We start from the raw sequence: 15,460 nt of genomic DNA, 5'->3' as shown, positions 1-15,460 counted from the left end.
CTCGACAGGGAGTTCAGGTTGACGTCATCAACCAGGAGGTCCCTGCATTGGTGGCTCAAACCAACCTCGCTTACACGAGGGAAGCCATTCCTCTCAGGACAATGGAAGATCCTGACTACCGATGCAAGCCTGACAGGCTGGGGGGCGGTGCACCTACATCACAGGGTACAGGGCAAGTGGTCACCAAGGGAAGTGACATTGCCCATCAATGTTCTGGAAATCAGGGCCATTCTCTTGGCACTGAGAGCCTTTCATCACTTGCTTGCAGCCTCGCACATACGGATACAGTCGGACAATGCCACGGCTGTGGCATACGTGAACCACCAAGGCGGGACCCGCAGCGCCCAGGCGATGAGAGAAGTGGCTCATATCCTCCGCTGGGCGGAAGACACAAGGTCGGTACTTTCTGCGGTACACATTCCGGGTGTAGAAAACTGGGAAGCCGACTTCCTCAGCAGGCAAGGAATGGACTCGGGGGAGTGGTCTCTCCATCCCGAGATTTTTTACCAGATCTGTCAACGCTGGGGAACCCCGGATGTGGACCTAATGGCATCCCATCTCAATACCAAGGTTCCCAATTTCATGGCCAGGACACACGACCCGCGGTCGCTCGGAGCGGATGCCCTGGTCCAGGACTGGTCCCAGTTCCGACTCCTGTACATTTTTCCACCCCTCCCCCCTAATCGCCATGGTCGTGAGGAAGATCAAGCAAGAGGGAGTTCCGACCATCCTCATCGCGCCAGACTGGCCCAGACGTACTTGGTACGCCGACATCGTCCAACTTACGGCAGACGCCCCCTGGCGTCTACCCGACCGTCACGACCTTCTGTCTCAAGGTCCGTTCTTCCACCAGAATTCAGGGGCTCTCAATTTGACGGCATGGCCCTTGAAACCTGGATTCTAACCTAGGCAGGTTTTTCACCGGCAGTCATTACAACTATGATCAGAGCAAGGAAGCCTGCCTCCGCCAAGCTCTATTATCGTACCTGGAGAGCTTTCTTTTCTTGGTGCGAATCTCATGGACAAGTCCCACTCCCTTATTCCCTCCCGAAGGTACTAGGTTTTCTTCAATCGGGCCTAGATGCCAAGCTATCCTTAAGTTCGCTTAAGAGTCAGGTGTCGGCGCTTTCAGTCCTTTTTCAAAAGCGCATTGCTATTAAACCGCAAGTAAGGACTTTCATCCAGGGAGTTTCCCGATTGGTTCCTCCCTACAAATGTCCGCTGGATACGTGGGACCTCAATCTGGTCCTGACAGCATTGCAAGCTCCACCCTTCGAACCTCTTAGAGGAGTTCCACTCTCCATTCTGTCTCAGAAAGTGGTTTTTCTAGTGGCGATCACCTCGTTACGCAGAGTGTCAGAATTGTCAGCACTTTCCTGCAGACGGCCTTTCCTAGCCTTTCACCAGGACAAGGTGGTTCTCCGCACGGTACCATCCTTCCTTCCGAAGGTTGTGTCCAACTTTCACCTTAATGAAGAGATTTCACTGCCTTCCCTTTGCCCGGTTCCGGTTCATAGAGTGGAGAAGGCTCTGCATACGCTTGACCTCGTCAGAGCATTGCGAATTTACGTGTTCCAGGACTGCACCTTTCCGGAAATCTGATTCCCTCTTCATTCTTCCGGAAGGTAGTCGCAAGGGGTTGCCGGCTTCCAAGGCTACCCTTGCCAGGTGGATCAGGTCCACCATACATGAGGCCTACCGACTTAACAGTTCCCCTCTTCCGGCCGGTATCACGGCACACTCTACACGGGCAGTAGGGGCCTCCTGGGCCATTCGGCATCAGGCTTCGGCACAACAAGTGTGCAAGGCGGCCACTTGGACTAGCCTACACACGTTTACGAAACACTACAGTGTTCATACCCAGTCCTCAGCGGATGCGAGCCTGGGTAGACTGGTTCTGCAGGCGGCAGTACCCCAAGTCTAGGGGACTGTCAGCACCATATTCGTCCACTGCTTCCCACCCAGGGACTGCTTTGGGACGTCCCAAGGTTCTGTGTCCCCCAATTAGGCGACAGAGTAAAGGAGATTTTTGTGTACTCACCGTAAAATCTCTTTCTCTTAGCCTTTAATTGGGGGACACAGCTCCCACCCTGTTGCCCTTACGGGCCGTTGTTTCCTGTTGAGTTCTCATATTGTTCTTTGAGCTCGTACATAGTAGCCTTCTTACAGGCATGGTTATGTTATTTGGTTACGTTCCTCCTTATGCTTTGGCACAAAACTGGAGAAGGCTGACGCCGTCCAGGGGTGTATGCTGCAGAGGAGGAGCCAAAGTTAATCTTTTTCAGATTATGCATAGTGTCGCCTCCTAGTGGACAGCAGCATAACACCCAAGGTTCTGTGTCCCCCAATTAAAGGCTAAGAGAAAGAGATTTTATGGTGAGTACACAAAAATCTCCTTTTTTTAATAGCTCCACAGCCCAAAAGAGAAAAAAATCACAGTTAGTCATGTGACTGCTGCAGCCAAACAGCAGCTGGTGGATCAGCTGAAGCCTTTACTAGTCCATCGGAGAGGAAGCTCACTTTGATGGAATAGTGCAGGCTATCAGCATTCGCTGATTGGCTGCAGCGGTCATGTGATGTAAACAGTGTCGAGGGGAGACACAGCATTGCAATTGGATTTTTATACATCATTCTTTTTGGACTTGATGATATCAAATAAATGAAAATGTGTTATAATTTTAGGGAAAGGGAATGATTTGAATTCTTTTTGTTTTAATATTTTTGAAAACATTTTTTTTCTCCTGTATTTTTTAGTCCTATAAACTGCAGTACTCAAGTATTGCAGTATATAGGGGAAAATGAGGTCTCTCTATGAAGCCCAGTTATGGCTGAACTTAACAGAAATACTAAGATGGCAGTTACGTGGACTTTCAGCAGGCCTCCAACTACCATGGCGTCGTATCTGCAGCCCACATTCGCGTTACAGGGGGATTGACAGTTGTCATCGCTGAGCTTCTGAGCAAGTTGCATACAACAGGACCATCTCCATGATGTAGTAAGAGTACATCATGGGGAGCTATAATCCCTTTACGCTGCAGCCTTTTTTACATTTCTGTTTTTTGCTCCCCTTCTTCCCAGAGCCATAACTTTTTTATTTTTCCATCAATATGGCCATGTGAGAGCTTTTTTTTTGTGGGACGAGTTGTACTTTTGAATGACATCATTGGTTTTACCATATCGTGTACTGAAAATAGGAAAAAAAATTCCAAGTTCTGTGAAACTGCAAAAAAAAAGTTTCACAGCTGTTTTTTTGGATTTTTTTTTTTTTTTTTTACCATGTTCACTAAATGCTAAAACTGACCTGTCGTTATGTTTAAAGGCAGCACTGTGGCTCAGTAGTTAGCACTGCAGCCACTGTGCTGCCTCTAATCGTAAGGACAGGTTGTATTTAGCATTTGGCGAACATGGTAAAGAAAAATCCAAGGACAACATCTGCAAGGAGTTTGTATGTTCTCCCCGTGTTTGCGTGGGTTTCCTCCGGGCACTCCGGTTTTCTCCCACATTCCAAAAGACCTACTCATTGGGAATTTAGATTGTGAGCCCCATTGGGAACAGTGCTGAAACTGTGTGCAAACTGTAAAGCCCTGCGGAGTATGTTAGCGCTATATAAATATAAAGATTTACTCCAATGACGTTCGGCTGTGTTCGACGAATATTACAAAACCAATATTCGCTGCCGATCATATTCGGAACCAAATCCGATCAAATTTGCTCAACTCTAGTTATGATTCTCCAGGTCATTATGAGTTCTTAGACACCAAACATGTGTAGGTTCTTTTTTATTTAACTGGTGGGAAAAAAAATCGAAAGTTTGTTTAAAAAAAATTGCATCACTTTTCGAGACCTGTAGCGTCACTATTTTTCTTGATCTGGGGCTGGGCGAGGGCTTAGTTTTTTGCGTTCCGAGCTGACTTTTTTTAATGATGCCATTTTGGTGCAGATACGATCTTATGATCTCCTGTTACTGCATTTTAATGCAATGTTGCAGCGACCAAGAAAACGTAAAAGTGTGGGGGGGTTTTTTCCAACTACGCCGTTTACCGATCGGATTAATTCTTTATATATCTAGATTGTGCGATTTTGAACGCAGCGATACCAAATGGTTTTTTTTTTTTTTTTATTTCGAAAGGGGTGAATGGGGGTGATATGAACTTTTTTTTTTTTTTTTTTTTTTTTTTTTTTTAATATTTAACATTTTTTTTTTTACCTTTCACTTACTTCAATAGTGTCCATGGGCGACTAGAAGCTGCGATAACCTGATCGCCTCTGCTACATACAGGCGATGATCAGATCGCCTATGTGTGGCAGAAATGTTCACTTGCCATAAGCACCGCGCTGGGCAGCGCACATAGCAATCTGGCAATAACAACCACATGGTTATCATGCCAACCCATCGGCAACCCGCAGTCATATGACACGGGCGCCGATGGTCGGGATTAGTGACGCATTTCAGGTGCGATCACGTTAAATGCCACTGTCGGAGATTGACAGCGGCATTTAACAGGTTAACAGCTGTGGGTGGATCGCGATTCCACCCTCGGCTGTTAGGGGCACATGTCAGCTGTAAGCAGATTTCTATTTTATATAATTGGTGTGATTTCTAGTATTAATTTGTATGTTATATTGTTTACTTACAAGATATTATGGTTATTTATTTATTTTTATTTTATTCGTTCAGGGAAGTAATTGAATATGATGATACAAAGATTCCTTTAGTTGGAACTGATATAGAAAAGATGGAAGGAAAACCATTGCCAGTCTTCAACACAGGTATACCCATTTTGATTGTGAGTGACATTCTTCAGAGACTTGCATAGATGTCAGAACATTACAACAGTTCTATACGCAGTTCAACTGCTTGAATGGAAAAGAAAACAGGATTTTGGTTGCTTACTGTAAAATCTGTTTCTCGGAACCTTCATTGGGGGACACAGGAACCATGGGTGTAAGCTGCTGCCACTAGGAGACTGACACTATGCACATAAAAAAGTTAGCTCCTCCTCCGCAGTATACACCCAACCGGCTGGCGTTCAATTACTCAGTTAGTGAGAAAGCAGTAGGAGAAGCAATAGAATAGAGAACAAACTGGCAACTCAACTGTAACTATAATACAGAAAACAACGGCAGGGCTCCATTTTACTTTTTGAATGGAAAATATGCTAGAATATTTAGCAGTTGCCATGTCGCGTTTGGAGAGCCCCTGTGTGCCTAAACATTGGCTCTCCCCAACAAGTGACCCCATTTTGAAAACTAGACCCTCCAGGGAACTTATCTAGATGCATAATGAGCACTTTGGACCCCCAGGTGCTTCACAAATTGATCCGTTAAAAAAAAAAAAAGTACTTTTTTTTACAAAAAATTTATTTTAGCCTCAATTTTTTCATTTTCACATGGGCAACAGGATAAAATGGATCCTAAATTTGTTGGGCAATTTCTTCTGCGTACACCGATACCTCATATCTGGTCATAAACCACTGTTTGGGCGCACGGCAGGGCCCGGAAGGGAAGGAGCACCATTTGAGTTTTTGAATGGAAAATTAGCTCTAATCGTTAGCGGACACCATGTCGCGTTTGGAGAGCCCCTGTGCGCCTAAACATTGGAGCTCCCCCACAAGTGACCCCATTTTGGAAACTAGACCACCCAAGGAACTAATCTAGATGGGTGGTGAGCACTTTGAACCCCCAAGTGCTTCACAGAAGTTTATAACGCAGAGCCGTGAAAAAAAAATATTTTTTTTTCCTCAAAGAATAATTTTTAGCCCACTTTTTTTTATTTTCACAAGGGTAACAGGATAAATTAGACCCCAAAAGTTGTCCAGTTTGTCCTGAGTACGCTGGTACCCCATATGTGGGGGGGACCACTGTTTGGGCACACGTTGGGGCTCGAAATGGAGGGAGCACTGTTTGACTTCTTGAACGCAAAATTGGCTGGAATAAATGGTGGCGCCATGTCGCGTTTGGAGACCCCGTGATGTGCCTAAACAGTGGAAACCCCTCAATTCTATCTCTAACCCTAACCCCAACACACCCCTAATCCCAATCCTAATCATAACCCTAACCAACCTTAATTCCAACCCTAACCCTAATTCCAACCCTAGCCCTAACCCTAATGGAAAAATAAAAATATTTTCTTTATTTTATTATTTGTCCCTACATATGAGGGTGATAAGGGGGGCAGTGATATACTTTTTTTTATTTTGATCACTGTGAGAGTTTATCACAGTGATCAAAATGAATGAATCTGCAGCGTTTCAGATTCGAGCAGGCGCACTGCGCATGCGCCTGCCATTTTCCAAGATGGCGCCCATGATCCGAGACGGCGGGACGCCGGGACGGCAGAGGGACATCGGAGGCACCGTGGAGGGTGAGGGGGGGGGAATCGGAAGGCAGGGGGGGCAGATTATGACGGCGGCTGACGATCAGTGTCGTCTGTCGGTGGCGGCAGCCGATCGGTGCAGTCAGTCGTGGGGGGGGGTCTGATCAGTGTCTCCAGCCATGGCCGATGCTATTGCAGCATCGGCCATGACTGGATTGTAATATTTCACCAAATTTCATTGGTGAAATAATACAATCGCTCTGATTGGCGGTTTCACTTTTAACAGCCAATCAGAGCGATCGTAGGCATGTGGGAGCTAAGCTACGCCCCCTGGGCTTAACTATGAAGGGTCCTCTGTGTGCGGGTCGGGTGACCTTTAAGTGACCCCGGTCACCCGACCCGCAGGGGGGCAATCAATTAATGACGCCACATAGGCGTCATGGGTCGTATTGGCATGACTTTTCATGATGCCTATGTGGCGTCAAAGGTCGAGAAGGGGTTTAAAGAGGTTATCCACTACTTTTACATTAATGACCTATCCTTGGGATAGGTCATCAATGTCTGATCGGACGGTGTCTGACACCTGGTACCCTCATTTGCTGAGCTTCTCCTTCTTCTGGTAGTGGCTGAGGCTTGGCACTGCACATCTGCCTCCTATTCAAATCAATAGGAGGTGGATGTGCACTTGCCTGCTTAAGCCACTACCAGAAGACTGCCAGCTCCGCAAGTCAATACTTCCGGCCGCCACCGGTGACAGCTGATTGGCGGGGGTGCCAGATGTCGGACCACAGCCAATAAGAAGAGGTAAAAGTAGTAGGCAACCTCTTTAAATATAAAAGCTGGAGTCCTGGTAGCTATGAGCGCCGACCACGACAACCATACAGGGTCTCCAGGAGACCTCCGGTTGTCATGCCAACCCATTGGTAACCCGCGATCACGTGGCGTGGGTCACCGGTGGGCAGATTTCCGGACGTTCTTGTTAAATGCCGCTGTCAGCGTTTGACAGCATCATTTAAGGGGTTAATAGCAGTGGGTGGATCGCGATTTCACCTGCGGCTGTCCTGGGCACTTGTCAAGCTGTTAAAAACAGCTGACTTGTCCCGAGAGAGATGTGGGCTCACCGCCAGATCCCACATTAAATGGAGGGAGTCCGACATCGGCGTACTATTACGCCTGATGTCGCAAAGGGGTTAATATTTGGATTAACCATAATTTTTAATTTTTATTTCAGAAATCAATAGTACACATGAAAATAAGCAACTTTGTAATATATCTCATCAGAGAAATCGGGGGGGTTTTCTCTGACAAAAATTGATCCGGCATTATCAGAATTCTTCATTCTGGGGTAAAACCTGCATTCATTGAAGACTTTCCCAAGCAATATTTATTCATTAATTGCAGTTTACTGACACAGTGTGTATGTATATGTTCTTATGACTGACTCTCTTTGCTTTTTCTTACAGAAGGAAAATACAGAGCATTAAAGATGGAGTTCTCCCTGCCTCCATCTACTTATGCAACAATGGCTATCAGAGAAGTGCTTAAGATGGACACCAGTATCAAGAACCAGACACAGCTGAATACTGTGTGGTTGCGCTGAGCACTTTCTGTAACATTTCTGGGCTTTTTTTTCTATCATGATTGAATGAGACATTGGTTAAAAAAGTAGTTAAAAAAAAGTGCAAATCCTCATTTTGTTGTCTCAAAAGTTTTGTGTTGCGGTGTCTATGATGATGCGTGCCAAAGCAGAACCTAATCTTTTGAAGTGCATACTCAACTAAATGATAAAATGAGATTTGTCATCCCTGAATTCGACATGTTCACTAAGTGGATAAACAGTACCTCTCAATGCTATTTCGGAGTAAAGTGCTGAATGATGTGTTGAGATGGCAAAGTAAGTCAACTTTTGCATAGATCATTGCATCGCATATTATATTTTCTCAGTGGGATTTTAACAACACATCTTCATAATAGTATATCCTAATAAAACAGTGTGTTCCTATGGAGTGCCTGGGAAAATGTTGTGTTAACAACCCTTAGTAAGCCTTTTAAGTAAGATTGTGCAAATAATGTCTTATATTTAAAGGGAATCCCTTTTGGTAAGATCAATCCTCCTAAGGCGTCTACGTGGTCGTGCATGTCTTAGAAAGTTGAATAAAATTATATATTTGATCCAAAGTCTTACTCCAGAGAAATTCACACTTTTCTTAACATGTAAATGAACTGTTAAAATCTTTAGGCCAAACTCGGATCTCCCAGAAAACCAGTACATCTGTGCCTCGTTACAACTAATTCTTACTCGGCTTCCTTCCCAAAGACAGCATCTCACTGCAGATGTGTTTGTAATGAGACAAAGCTCCGCTCTTCCGTACTGTTCGTTATAGTCACAAGTTTAAACATGAATGTGAAGAAATGGTACAGTATGATCAATGTGTCAGCCATATTTGTTCCATGTGTCCATTTTTTTTACCATCGGGGTGTCATCAGTATTTTTTACGGATGGATAGTTTCACCAATCCTTTGTAGTGTTAATTACACACAGCCCGCAAACACTACACTGATGCCATCCGTGTGCTGTACGTATTTTTCATGGATCTATATACTTGCATTGGCATTTTTCATCCAGAAAAAAACAGACCTGTCTTCTTGAGTTTTTCATGGACACACGGTCTGAGAAAAACCACGGACATGTGAACAACCCCATAGGCTATCATGGTTGTGTTCCATCTATACAAATATAGCACAAAAGGAGATTTAGAGATCCTCCAAAAATTCAAAAAAAATACTAGCAAAAGGCAGAGATGCTTACGTGCCCAGGCCTCCAAACAAATGCAGGTGCAGAAATACCGATGAGTTTGTGAGTGGTTGCCTCATCGGTATTTCTGTACCTGTGTTGCCGCCATCTTAACTACATGGGTCCACTGCATCCTGATAGTGCATTTGTTTGGCGGCCTGGGCAGGTAAACATCTCTGCCTTTTCCTGGTATTTTTTTGTGTTCCATCTATGAAAAAAACACTGATAGGCCTCATTCAGAAGTATGTGTGCTAAGAATAACATGTACTTCTTTATAATAAGACATCGGATCGCAGATATCAAGGTATCATTTTATACAACTTTCTATGACCTGCATGCCCATATAGACGGCTTAGGAGAATTGATCCTACTGACAGATTTCCTTTAATAATTATGCAAAGTAGTTCCTTTAAATCTTCTAAAAAAAATTTTTTTTCTTCATTATCACATGAACTGATCCAGGGTTTTATGTTTTCTTAAACTTTTCTAAAAATCCTTCATTTTCTAAGCACGACTCTCCAATACCTAGGCCTTTTTACACATAACGTTCATGAGGTCTGCTTACACTTGCGTCATTTTGGTGAAAAAGTTGTTTATATCTTGCACCAAAAAGACGGAAAACATTTTTGATAGGGTGTCTCCAGATCACGTGAAAGAGGCCACAAAAGTAAAGCTACTGACGTGGGAAACATCAATCCCTGTAAAATGTTATTGATTTTTTTTTTCCTTATTGTATAAAATGCTTTTTTATGTTAAAACATTGGCCTTTTATGTTTTATAATCCTGTAAGAGACAACAAGAACACATACTGTTAAGTTTAAATGATGTTGTAAAGCAATCTGAAACTATTTTGTTGACTTATGCTTTTATGTTTCTAGATATCTTATAAAGTCATTTTATTAATAAATTGAGTGAATATAAATGATTGTGTATAATTCTGTAATAGAATGGTGTATACAATAGTTATAAAATGCATTATATGTCATCACTGACAAAAAGCTTGACTTTAATTTAGTAATACAATGCATCAGGACGCACATGAGGTTTCTGATGTTCCCAGTTTGCCAGCAGTGAGTAGTGGAGAAAAGACCATGTCCCCAACTCTCGGTTGTTGTCTTTAGTCACTAACAAACAATAGATACATGTATTATATTTTAAAAGGAGTATATGGCATGCTCAAAATTATACCATTTATACATTCATATATGCGACTCAGTCCCCCAAAAATCATACTTGTATTGAAGATTTTACTTATTTCTTTTTATATATAAAAAAAAAAGTCTTGTAGATACATAAATCAGGGGGCACACTTAGTGTAGTCATCAGCTTGGTGAACTGTTTTGCTCACTCAGTTACAATCCTCCACCCACTTATGTTGATTGACAGAGCTCGCTTTGGCACACAACCTATATTGAATCCTCAGCATTATACATACAGTTGTGCTAAAAAGTTTACATACCCCGGCAAAATTTTTGCTTTCTTGGCCTTTCAGAGAATATGAATGATAAAACCAAAACTTTTTCTCCACTCATGGTTAGTGGTTGGGTAAAGACATTTGTCATGCTACTGTGTTTTCTCTTTTTAACCCCTTAACAACCGCCGATACGCCTTTAACTGCGGCAGTTAAGGGTACTTAAGCCACAGCGCCGCTTTTTAACGGCGCTGAGGAATAAGGGTATAGCGCCCCCCAGAGTCTGAATTTGGGGTCTCAGCTACCAGGGGTAGCGATCCTACAAGTTACAATCAACCCTTTAACGAGTCTTGTAGTATGACTTGGGATAAAAGCCAGGTCATATTAGAAGACTCATTAAAGTGTTGATTGTAACTTGTAGGATCGCTACTACCAACAGGTGGCGCTATAGAGTTCAAGTCCTCTTCCTCTCTGAAGAGGCAATTTGCATATTATTGGAGAAACCTTACCCCTTAGACCTCAGTCCAGAGCCTCTCACCTAGCCAAATCAGTTCTCATACTTTGCACTGACGAGGGCCAATAGCCCGAAACACCGTGTCTGCAAATTGAGATTCTGATTTGGCTTTTATCCTAAGTCATATTACAAGACTCGTTAAAGGGTTGATTGTGACTTGTAGAATTGCTACTACCAACAGGTGGCGCTATAGAGTTCAAGTCCTCTTCCTCTCTGAAAAGGCAATTTGCACAGTTTTTTACAGGAACTGGAGGCTTTTTGCCAAGAAGAGTGGGCAGCTTTACCATCTGAGAAAATAAAATAAAGAACCTCATCCACAACTACCACAAAAGACTTCAAGCTGTCATTGATGTTAGAGGGTGCAATTCACGGTATTAAGAAATGTGGTGTGTGAACTTTTGATCAGGGTCATTTGGGTGTTTTGGGTTGTCATTATGATTTAAAAAGAGAAAACACAGTAGTTTGACAGTAAATGGCTTCACCCAAGCACTAACCATGAGTGGAGAAAAAGTTTTGGTATTATCATTCATATTCTCTGAAAAAAGGCCAAGAAAGCAAAAATTTTGCCGGGGTATGTAAACTTTTGAGCACAACTGTACTAAAACTGCAAGAGCATAGCAAGTGCGGAAAGCGTCTGTCACACTTTAATTTCCCTCTTCTGCTCTCATCAGCCACCCGCTACGATATGATACTATTTGTAGTGAGTGGCTGCTAGAGACAGGAGAGAGGGATGAGAACGCTACTGCACACACAGACACCGTGCACTCACAGGCTCCTACAGCGAGAGTGTGCAGGACTAAGGATTCAATTTAGGCAGCATTCTGAAGTAAGCGCTGTCAATCAACCTAAAGGGAGGTGCAGAGAGGCAGAAAGGTGCACTGAGGTCCCCTCACTTGCATACTTTAAAATGTTTTGTAAAATCTACACCAGAAGTATGATTTTTATAGGGACTAAGTCGTCTATATGAATGTACAGTATAAATGGTTTAATTGGAATTTGGGGGGTGACAGACTCTAGCTAACACGAAAGAATCCCCTAAAATCACAAATGTATTTTTATTTCCTTAAACAGTCCAATAACAAAACCAATAAGAAAAAAAAAAAACAAATATGACATGTCACAGTGTAACTAACTACATAAAATTAACAATATCGTATATACTCACCAGAAGGGTTGAAAATGGTAAGCAGCAAAAGCTTGTGGGAAAGGATATTATACAGTGGGAACAGAAAGTATTCAGACCCCTTTAAACTTCACTCTGTGTTTCATTGCAGCCATTTGGTAAATTCAAAGAAGTTCTTTTTTTTTTTCTACATTAGGCTGTGTGCACACGTTGCGGATTTGTTGCGGATTCCCAGTGGATTTTCAAAACAATGTTAACCTATGGAAAAAAAAAAATTGATGTGTACATGCTGTGGAAAAAAAACGCGCGGAATCGCAGCATTTTTTTTCTTGCAGCATGTCAACCCTTTTTGCGGATCTGCAGCGTTTCTGCCCCATTGACTTGCATTAAGTCTGGCAAAACCGCAGATGTAAAAAGGATCTGCAGTTTTGCTGCAGATGAAACGCTGCGGACCGGGAGGAGGAAAGTGTGTGGACGGAGTGTGGGTGGTGACTATGTGCATGTGTGGTGTGTGCGGGGGTCTGCGAGTATGTGTGTGTGTCTGTGTAAGCAGGCATTGTCTGATAGGACTACTGCTCCCATCCGGCAATGAATGCTCACTGTGACATCATTGCCGATGATGGGAAAGTAGTCCCATCAGACAATAGCTGTGATCAGTAGTAAAAAAAACATACAGAACATACAGTACATACTCACCAATCACCTAGTTCCGACGCCCTCGTCTCCTTTAATAAAAATAAAATAAAACAACCTATACATTACCTTTTTGCCGTAGTCCAGTTAATAACAAGTTTCTCACGACGATCTCCGGTGTACAACACTGACATCGGGTGATGTCACTGCTCTACACGGCCACCACGACGCACTGACAGCGGAGGTAATCCTCCGCTGTGTATGTCCCTCCGCTGCTGCCGGGAGAGGTCACTTCATTTCATTCTCTCCTGCAATGCTGTGTGGGAATTTTCTCACACAGCATTGCCGGTGAAAGAGAGAATGAACTCGCTTGACCTCTTTAGTGATGCACTGCAGGAGGGTACCTCCTGTCAGTGCATCACTGGGAGGCCCTGTAGAGCAGTGACATCACCCGACGTGATCATCGCGAGACACTCATTAAAGAGGGATTGCGTCAGACAGGGAGTATAGTATTGGTTTGTTTTTTAAATTTTTTTTTGCAGGTGAGCAAGGCCGTCTCATGGATTAGGCGTGCAATAAAAATCTGAAAACCGTGTTGTGTTTTATTCCATTAAAATACTTTATTCTTAATGTAACAAATAAATTCCCAATCGTAGGAAGAAAAAGTATAGCACAACTCAAATTACAACTAATACACCCAAATCCCTCTGTCAAGACAATTAAGCAAGAACTAGGGATAAAAAGAGTTTTTGCAAACCAAATAAATTTTATTACATTAAAATTAATTAACAGAGCATTACTGCTAATGCAGGCACAAAAGGGCATAAATAACAATTACACCTTACATATGAGAATCCATATTAAATCAGTACAAGCACAAAAAATTAATAAAATACCCCCGTTTTACATTTAAAGCCCAATATAGGCATTTGACCTCAAGTGAGGAAACAAAAGGGTAAAGTGTCTGGTGCTGGAAAAAGTGCACTAGTGCTGTATTGCATAAGGGATTAACCTATTAGCATCAGTATGAAGTGCGCACACGAGCAGGGATTAGCCTATTGTCATAGGCACAAAGTGCTGTATTGCATAAGGGATTAACCTATTAGCATAAGTATGAAGTGCGCACACGAGCAGGGATTAGCCTATTGTCATAGGCAAAAAGTGCACTAGTGCTGTATTGCATAAGGGACTAACCTATTAGCAGGGATTAGCCTATTGTCATAGGCACAAAGTACTGCCCGATTGCATAAGGGATTAACCTATTAACATAAGTATGAAGTGCGCACACAAGCAGGGATTAGCCTATTGTCATAGGCAAAAAGTGCACTAGTGCTGTATTGCATAAGGGACTAACCTATTAGCATAAGTATGAAGTGCGCACACGAGCAGGGATTAGCCTATTGTCATAGGCAAAAAGTGTACTAGTGCTGTATTGCATAAGGGACTAACCTATTAGCATAAGTATGAAGTGCGCACACGAGCAGGGATTAGCCTATTGTCATAGGCAAAAAGTGCACTAGTGCTGTATTGCATAAGGGACTAACCTATTAGCATAAGTATGAAGTGCGCACACTAGCAGGGATTAGCCTATTGTCATAGGCAAAAAGTGCACTAGTGCTGTATTGCATAAGGGACTAACCTATTAGCATAAGTATGAAGTGCGCACACGATCAGGGATTAGCCTATTGTCATAGGCAAAAAGTGCACTAGTGCTGTATTGCATAAGGGACTAACCTATTAGCATAAGTATGAAGTGCGCACACGAGCAGGGATTAGCCTATTGTCATAGGCAAAAAGTGCACTAGTGCTGTATTGCATAAGGGACTAACCTATTAGCATAAGTATGAAGTGCGCACACAAGCAGGGATTAGCCTATTGTCATAGGCAAAAAGTGCACTAGTGCTGTATTGCATAAGGGACATAAGGGATTAACCTATTAGCATAAGTATGAAGTGTGCACACTAGCATGGATTAGCCTATTGTCATAGGCAAAAAGTCCACTAGTGCTGTATTGCATAAGGGACTAACCTATTAGCATAAGTATGAAGTGCGCACACAAGCAGAGATTAGCCTATTGTCATAGGCAAAAAGTGCACTAGTGCTGTATTGCATAAGGGATTAACCTATTAGCATAAGTATGAAGTGCACACACTAGCAGGGATTAGCCTATTGTCATAGGCAAAAAGTGCACTAGTGCTGTATTGCATAAGGGACTAACCTATTAGCAGGGATTAGCCTATTGTCATAGGCACAAAGTGCTGTATTGCATAAGGGAGTGCGCACACGAGCAGGGATTAGCCTATTGTCATAGGCAAAAAGTGCACTAGTGCTGTATTGCATAAGGGACTAACCTATTAGCAGGGATTAGCCTATTGTCATAGGCACAAAGTGCTGTATTGCATAAGGGATTAACCTATTAACATAAGTATGAAGTGCGCACACTAGCAGGGATTAGCCTATTGTCATAGGCAAAAAGTGCACTAGTGCTGTATTGCATAAGGGACTAACCTATTAGCATAAGTATGAAGTGCGCACACGAGCAGGGATTAGCCTATTGTCATAGACAAAAAGTGCACTAGTGCTGTATTGCATAAGGGATTAACCTATTAGCATAAGTATGAAGTGCGCACACTAGCTGGGATTAGCCTATTGTCATAGGCACAAAGTGC

At 43.0% G+C, this 15,460-nt stretch overlaps 1 protein-coding gene across 4 annotated transcripts in view; it reads left to right on the top strand.

Annotated features, from left to right (window-relative positions):
* Window positions 1-10,032, top strand: part of PUS7 (pseudouridine synthase 7) — an 86,175-nt gene extending 76,143 nt beyond the window's left edge. For all 4 annotated transcript variants that reach the window (XM_073573619.1, XM_073573620.1, XM_073573617.1 and 1 more), the window contains 2 exons: window positions 4,679-4,770; window positions 7,780-10,032. In XM_073573619.1, the coding sequence (XP_073429720.1) occupies window positions 4,679-4,770; window positions 7,780-7,916 (229 nt within the window). In that variant the 3' untranslated portion in view covers window positions 7,917-10,032. The remainder of the gene's footprint in view (window positions 1-4,678; window positions 4,771-7,779) is intronic.
* Window positions 10,033-15,460: the final 5,428 nt, after the last annotated feature.

Source organism: Dendrobates tinctorius, unplaced genomic scaffold, assembly GCF_039654945.1.
Source record: "Dendrobates tinctorius isolate UK_male_01 unplaced genomic scaffold, ASM3965494v1 ptg000035l, whole genome shotgun sequence".
Classification (NCBI taxonomy): Eukaryota; Metazoa; Chordata; class Amphibia; order Anura; family Dendrobatidae; genus Dendrobates; species Dendrobates tinctorius.
The sequence above is the reverse complement of the archived record's forward strand: the minus strand, read 5'-3'. Positions and strand labels throughout refer to the sequence as shown.